This window comes from Hylobates moloch, unplaced genomic scaffold (genome assembly GCF_009828535.3).
Source record: "Hylobates moloch isolate HMO894 unplaced genomic scaffold, HMol_V3 SCAFFOLD_224, whole genome shotgun sequence".
NCBI classification, from domain to species: Eukaryota; Metazoa; Chordata; class Mammalia; order Primates; family Hylobatidae; genus Hylobates; species Hylobates moloch.
Genome location: NW_026652499.1, coordinates 30,741 through 38,472, shown reverse-complemented (window position 1 = coordinate 38,472; position 7,732 = coordinate 30,741). Strand labels below are relative to the sequence as shown.

At 36.5% G+C, this 7,732-nt stretch overlaps 1 protein-coding gene across 2 annotated transcripts; it reads right to left on the bottom strand.

The window, feature by feature from the left end:
- Positions 1-1,060: 1,060 nt before the first annotated feature.
- Positions 1,061-7,466, bottom strand: LOC116464152 (putative tripartite motif-containing protein 49B). Of its 2 annotated transcripts, XM_032147424.2 has the most exons (6): positions 7,052-7,462; positions 6,711-6,806; positions 4,671-4,901; positions 3,938-3,960; positions 2,676-2,773; positions 1,061-1,591 (listed from the first exon to the last, which is right to left on the bottom strand). In XM_032147424.2, the coding sequence occupies exons 1-6, from the start codon at positions 7,460-7,462 to the stop codon at positions 1,092-1,094; spliced, it is 1,359 nt and encodes a 452-aa protein (XP_032003315.1). In that variant the 3' UTR covers positions 1,061-1,091. The 2 variants fall into 2 exon arrangements, with proteins under 2 accessions (XP_032003315.1, XP_058290975.1); XM_058434992.1 differs by lacking the exon at positions 4,671-4,901 and having other exon boundaries at positions 7,052-7,466.
- Positions 7,467-7,732: the final 266 nt, after the last annotated feature.

Genomic DNA, 7,732 nt, shown 5'->3' with positions numbered 1-7,732 from the left:
AACACACACTATTGTGTGTCTTTAAATTTTGGTATTTTTGTATGGGGGCCTGTGGTACAACTGGTGGATTAATTCTTACTTTTGTAAGACTAATGAAAGTGAACACTTTTTTATATTTGGCTAGTTATTTATGTGTCCAATTCTGTAAAGTGTCTGTTCAGATATTCTAGCCAATCTTCTATTGAGTTCACTGTCCTTTATTTATTACAATTTAAGTATTCATCATATACATGTATTATATTTTACTTTATGTATGTTGGGGTAAATATCTTTCTCCACTACTAGTTTGCATAATGTTTTTTGAAACACAAAAGTCATCATTATCAATATAAATGAACTAATTGTTTTAATTACTAATTTGTTCCCTGGTTAAGATATCCTTATGAGAATATTGTATAAGGTTCCCCTTCCTTTCAGGACTCGAATCTGTCTGGAAATGACTGTGTATGGTTTGAGGTAGGAGTCAATATTTAGTTACCTTTTTTCCAATATTTAATTAATCCAGCATTGGTCTGATCACCTTGTGTATTTCAATGTAGACGAGCACACTAATAATGAAGGATTATTCATATCTGTGGTGAGAATTGCAAAATAAAGCCCAGCATAGAAGGTCAAATAATATTACCTCAAAGGACAGATTAATACAACGAAACATGATGGATAAGTGTGATATAGTTAGATAAAGAGGAAGAAAAACATTTCCCAGTTATCATTGATACTTCACTCCAAGTTTTTTGCATGAAGCAAAAGATCCGGACTGTCTTCAATTAATTTTAACTTCATTCAGACATGTCTGTCATCTATTATTTCACTCAGTGACAGTCAGAAAGAGAAAAAAAGAGAATATACTGTATGCCATGATCATGAATAATGATTTTTCAAAAATTATTTAATAAAGGACCAATACATATACTTTTAGCGTTTTCAGCATATTTAATAGTAACACAATAAATGAGTTTTGATAACATTAGAAGGCAATTCAAGACATAAAACAGGGCCTATTTGTCCTGTATGTTAAGGCAGAAGGAAGAGGACTTCCTGAGATAAGGGGGTTCCCACAGCATGTGAACACATTTCTGATTTGTCTCTGGTCAGAAGTGAATACAGCAAAAGATAGGCCTGAGAGGAGGTGAGAAAGAGCAATTAGGGATGGTGTATATTAGGGAGCTTTGATTAACATCAACAAAGCTCACAGTCTTAGCCTCACAATCCAGGAATAATCCTACTCGGCTGGTAGGTCTTGGGATATATTGCAGCATAAGTGGGGAGGTGGTAAAGAGACTGCATTGAATTCCATTCTTAACACACCCAAAAAGAAAGAGTCCCTCCTTTCCATCTGTCTTCTCATTCTGATGCTTCTCTTTCCAATACATGTTACAGACACCAAAAGCCCAATTCCAGGAGTCCCCCACATGGACCTCCCAGTAATATTTGCCGGAGGTGAAAGTCTGAGCACCCCATGCAAGAAAACTTCTAGGTGTTGCAGTGACATAGGGTACATCTTGATGGTCACACCCAATACACATGCTTCTCAAAATTTCATATAGAAAGATATGACTGTTGGCCTCTTCATGATGCAGAGTAATATGCACTGCAAAAAAAAAGAAAAAGAAAACATGCATAGACATGTGTAAATAAAAAAAAATAATTGTTCTATCAAGAAGTTACTTTACCAGGAAATGTAAAGTCATAAAGACAATTTTGCTTGTAACTTCTAGTAAAGTATAGAGATGATTAATATTGTATACAAGACAAACAAAACTCTAACCACAGATATTATATTTTTTCTGAAAACTTACATATTGAGAGCCAAACGTGAGACCAACTTCTTGCAATCCAATTTTCAAAGTAAAATTTACACATTTTATGCCCTAAATGCTATGCTGTTATCAAGATCATTATTTAGAAATGTTTCTTATTCTTAAAAACTAGTGCTATCATTTTGGAAAGAATGTGAAGATTTTCACTTACTCAAGAGCTACTCTAGGTATCTGGATAAAAATCCATAGGTACATGTTATAAGTGATAATTTAAAGCAGATCTCTGCAAAATCTTTGACCAGTCTCTCTGTGGTCCTCCATGCTAGCTCTGGGCTGAAGCTGGATTTTAGACTTAACATATAGCTCTTCATATTGCAATTAAACTGAACTTAATTTCACTTGTAATTTTACTTGTATTCACAAAATGATTTCTTTCTTTTAGCTTTACCCATTAATTCAAATGTTTGCAATATATGAATAATATATACACATTAAAAAAATACAAAATCCCCAAGAATCTCCGGAAAACTATATTCCCACAAAGAACAGTTCTTAGCAGTTCAAATGAATATACTAAAGAAATGTACAATTTTGTATTTAACATTAAATAATTCACCATTCTGAGCATTATTTCCTTTGCTCCTTTTGTAAATTTTCTACCTACTCCTTTTTCCCGTTATATAATTGAGTACGTATTATGCCAGAAAGTATTTCTTTTTCACTATCTTTCAAACTTAATGCTATAAATCTCACTATAAATGCAGACACAGATACCAAAGTGTTGCATGGTTATATTGTTCACTTATGTCTTAAAAGAAGTAAAATATTTGATAAAATATGAAATATTACCTATATGATCTTAACAATAATAATATTTAGATAAAGTGGGAGTGCTGCCTATGGGTGGAGACTTACCTCGGAATTGGTTGAGCCTGTCCATCAGTCCAGTGATGGGCCCTGCACTGAGCTCTGGATTCAGAGGCTGGGGCATGTGTAGCAGCACGGAATCAGCCCTGCAAGGAAAAACCTGCAGTTACAACATCTACAGCCATAAAATAAATAAAAATCACTATTTGTATGTAAAAGACATTTCATGAGAATCCTTTGAATCTACACATTTGATAATTCAAAAATTACTTCCTTTTGCAAATTAATTCTTTACAGTTTCTAAATTTTAAAGCGTGATGGAAAAGTCTAAGTCAGAATTCAGTGTGATCCTTCTTTTTTTTTTTTTTGCCCCAAATGTGTAAGGTTCCTTAGCCTTATGGCCTTGAGAATACTTAGAAATGAAATTCTGAGTTCCACTTCTTGGCAGACTCCCCTGACATCTTTGTCTGAAATAGCCGGGTTCTGGGGAGACTGCTGCATCCACTGCTTCCTTCTCAAGATAAAGACTGGAAACTTGTTCTAGGCAGGGAAATCTGCCTTTTAGCAAAGAACTTCCCTAGAGACTTACAGTTCTAACACTCCACATTTTTTTTAAATCTATTTTTCAGAACTGTGAACTGATATGTATATATGTACAAAAAACCAAACATCAACACTTTTTCACTGGTAAAGTACTTCCTCCTCTTCTCTCCTGCTTCCTCTGGTGACCTTCTCACCATCCACAAAACAAAACTCTTATCCTTCTCCTGTGCAGGCTTTTAAGCAATAAAACAAAATCGGGGCTGGGCGCGGTGGTTCACGCCTGTAATCCCAGCACTTTGGGAGGCCGAGGAGGGCGCATCATGGGGTCAGGAGATAGAGACCATCCTGGCTAACACGGTGAAACCCCGTCTCTACTAAAAATACAAAAACTTAGCTGGGTGTGGTGGCAGGCGCCTGTAGTCCCGGGTACTCAGGAGGCTGAGGCAGGGGAACGGTGTGAACCCGGGAGGCGGAGCTTGCAGTGAGCTGAGATCGCACCACTGCACTCCAGCCTGGGCAACAGAGCGAGACACCGTCTCAAAAAAAAAAAAAAAAAAAATCAGGAATAAAATTGTTTGTTTTAGTTCACTCTTCTTTTATTCATTTATTTACTTTGTGGCCTTGTCTTTTAAGGTGTGGGAATGAAAGTAGATGCAAAAAAAAGTGGTATCAATATCTTAATTCTTTATGCTATGACTTTAATAGAGCCTGCTCTGATATTCGTGGCATCTTAAATAACATATGCTAAAATCTAGGTACACACTCACCTGTGTAATATGTCTCCAAAAGCCTGAAAAAAAAAAAAGAAGAAGAAAGATTTAGTGCATTTCACAAGATGCATCTTTCACTAAGTTCAGTGTGAGGTTTGTACTCAATTTCTGAAGATATTATTCCCCTACCGTCTTCTCTTCTGGAAAGCATTTTCCATTTCTTCTGTAATGAAAAACCCAGTCAGTTGTATTGTCATTAATTAACGTCCTGGGAAAGTCTGAGTCTTGAAGACATTCTCTAAACAAGTGAAGGGAGAAGAGGCCCAGAGGGTCTATGCTCCATGTTAACCACGAAAAACCTACTCAGTCATCTTTAGCTGAACCTGTTACCCAAATGAGTGTGCCCCAAAGTAATGTTAACGTCAACCTAAATTCCTAAAACTTCTGATTTTGCCATGTTTCCAAATTAACCTAAATGTAAATGAATCGCTATTTTATACATGTTTAACAATCAAAGTATATTATTGAATTAGATGGGGAATATTTCTTGGGGCTGTTACCTTGACCATTCCACAAAGTTTTGTGGCTGGTGGATAAAGTAGGAGGGATCTTTGGCCTGGTAGAATCCCTTGGTGGGGCTATACTCTCCCAAAAAAGTAGCATTAGTTATGTGAATGTGTTTTTGGAAACACATCATGGAAATAAAAATCGGCAGATGGATTTCAGCTATGAGGAAAATACTTATACATGTGAATACTCAAAAACCTGAAACCACATTGTGAGTTTGTACCTGAAGTAGCTCCACATCTGGTTTATGGCACATTTCCTTCAGCTCCTCGTACATTCCTCTTAAAATCTCCCTCCTATGAGCCATTTTGGCTTTACTTAAATGAAGTTGATGAAAAATATCTTTCCCCTTCTTTTTCAGCATCTCCAAATTATGTTTTTCTTCTTCATAGTGAAATGCAGGCATCTTCTGATACTCGGCTCTAATTGCTTCTAGCCTTAAATTCACGTAATCCTGCAGTGATAATGGGTTAGTCAAAAGAGAAATGTATTTATGCATCTCCTATTAAATCTCACTGATTCTTTTTGTCTCTCAAACATGCAATAGTTTAAACCTCAGTCTTGCCAGTTTTTAGAATCTACAAATTTTGTTCCTTTCCTTTCTTTCTGCATAAATGTCAACATAGCTGTACCTGACCAATTACATTAAAATTATTCAAGATAATGTGTTTTCTAAGATAGTTGGAAATAATAAAACACAATTTGAATTTCTCTATTCCAGCCCATGTTTATGGAAATGTAAGAACAGTTCATGCTTAAGAGTTGGAGTATAGAGCTATAGTTACTAGAAAGGAAACAATTATTTCTATTTCTGAGATATGGAACACGTTGCTTAAACTCATTATATGTAAAATGACCTTAGACTAACATGTCCAGCTAAATGCGTTTCACCCAGCAAAACCTATCCTAATAAGGCTGCATTTATGATTTGGCCATCTTTGTCTCTCTGAATTCATTTCCTTCCATTCTTTTTCGAAGTCATCCCAATTTGAAACATAGACTTCTTTGTGGTTCCTCAGGCCTCCAAATATAAACAAACTCAAAATTACCACATATGCTGTTCTCTCCAACTAGAATTACATATATATACATATATATGTGTATATAAATAAATAAATAAAATATATATGTATACAAACACACATACATATACATATATATATATATACACACAACCACACACACATACATACATATATATACACACACTCATGGTCCACATATATATCCACACACACATTTGTGTTCCCCCTCCTCTTCAAAACTTTGTTTCAATTTGAATTTTTCAGTGAGTCTTTTTTCTGACCACCCTATTTAAAACTCAGACACTAATCTCTAGTTTCTGGCCTCTATTGTCCTTTTCTACTTCCCTGCTGGATTATTCTCCAACAAAAAACCTACCACACTCAAATACTTCATGTATTGCATATATTTGCATATTGACCACTTGACTCTCTCATTTGAATTGTATGATTTGTTAGGACAAAGGTGCTTCCTTTCTTCTTTACTAGTATATTTTCTTATTTAATATTCAACATAGACTAGGTTCTCATGAAATACTTTTCAACAAATATTAGCTATCATACACTCAAAGGATACATCCACAAAGAGAAAATTATTTTTAATATTTTTCTGAAGTCCTCGGAGTTCTCCTTTTATTTAGATACTAGTTCCCATATTTCTGTCATGTTTACATGTCTCCCTCAAGACACAAATCCATATTTCTCACCACTTTTCTCATCATCTGTTATGTATTATTCAACATTAATTAGTTGAGATTCTTAATTTCATGGTTGCCCTAGATTTGTCCTGTCAATTTTTCTGCCTCAAATTTTCGGTACAATTCCAAATACTACTTGCACACCAGCATTCAGATCAATGCTGACCGACACTCAGAAGTTTCAGTTGAGCATTCCATGACCGCCAAATAACTCTTATGCCCAGCATTTATCCAACCAGCACATATAGAATGCTGTGAGATGGCCCAGTTTCTTGGATCTATTGGTGTATAACTATAGGTTTGTATGAAACAAACCAGCATGCTTTGGGTGACATCAGTGGTTTTCTTAGAAATCTTACCTAACAGGCATACTGTTCTATATAAAAATGAGGCCACTTTTTCTCAATGTTTTCTCTCGCTTTTTTTTTTTTTTTTTTTACTGAATCCCAGAAACATTACAGTTTGATATCAAGTTCCTACTTTAAGAGTCACCCATTTGCCCACCATAAGTTCCTGGAGAAGGTAGAGTAGTACAGGACTAACCTTCCAGTGGCTGGTTCTGGTGGTTTCCACATTCAGGTTACTGTGATTTTCACAAGCTTTTTCCCATAAAGACTGCATTTTCTGTAAAAGCTTCTCCTGCAAAAGAGCCATAAATTGAAGCACCAGTGCAGACCATGACATAGGGAGGGGGCCCAGAATGAGAGACAGATAAGCCCCTAGTAAATAGCATTTCCTTTGTTTCCCTTCATGTTTGTCAAAGCCCAGAGGTTGGAAGCTGCTTAAAGGGACTCAGAGTTGGCTTTATCCAATCTCCAAGAAAATAGACCCACAGGAATTTTATGCATCCTTTACAGAAATCAATCTTCAGAGGCATCACTTACCCGGTGTTCCTCAGCAGCCGACTCAATGGGACAGTGTCTGTGATCCCGGTGCTCCTGAGAGCTGGAGCAGAGCGAACAGAGCAGGCTCCTGTCCACTTCACAGAACATCTTCTTTGTCTCCCTGTGAGTGCCACACATTTGCTCCTCAGAGCTCAGGAATAGCCAGAGATTGACTTTTCTGGCAAGAGAGGCCATCTTCTTCAAATCAATGTTGGTTTTGAGGTTTCTCTGCTGTGTTGACTTTGTGCATTCAAAGCACTGAGTAAGAATTGGGATGTCTTCCCAGTTGAGGTAGAAACAGGGCCGGCAAAAGCTGTGCCCACAGTCTATGGTGACTGGGTCTATGAAGTAGTTCATGCAGATGGGGCAGGTGAGTTCTCTCTGGAAGACCTGTAAGATTCCAGAATTCATGTTTCTGAGGAACAAAGAGAAACATGTCATTTTGGGGCCTGGATTGATGAAAAGCTTCTAAACAAGTGGAGATATGTGATAGTTATATTTTCTTCTCTTGACAATGTTCATTAAAGTACAACAAACTATTTCTTCTGTTACAAACTTAAAAATTCACACGTAGAGGGAGTCTCCTGGCTTCATAGCAGATATTACTAACTAGAGGACTCACAGTCCCTTCTACTCCTAGTTCCTGTCTGTAGCATAATATGAATCTATTCGATTACCCAT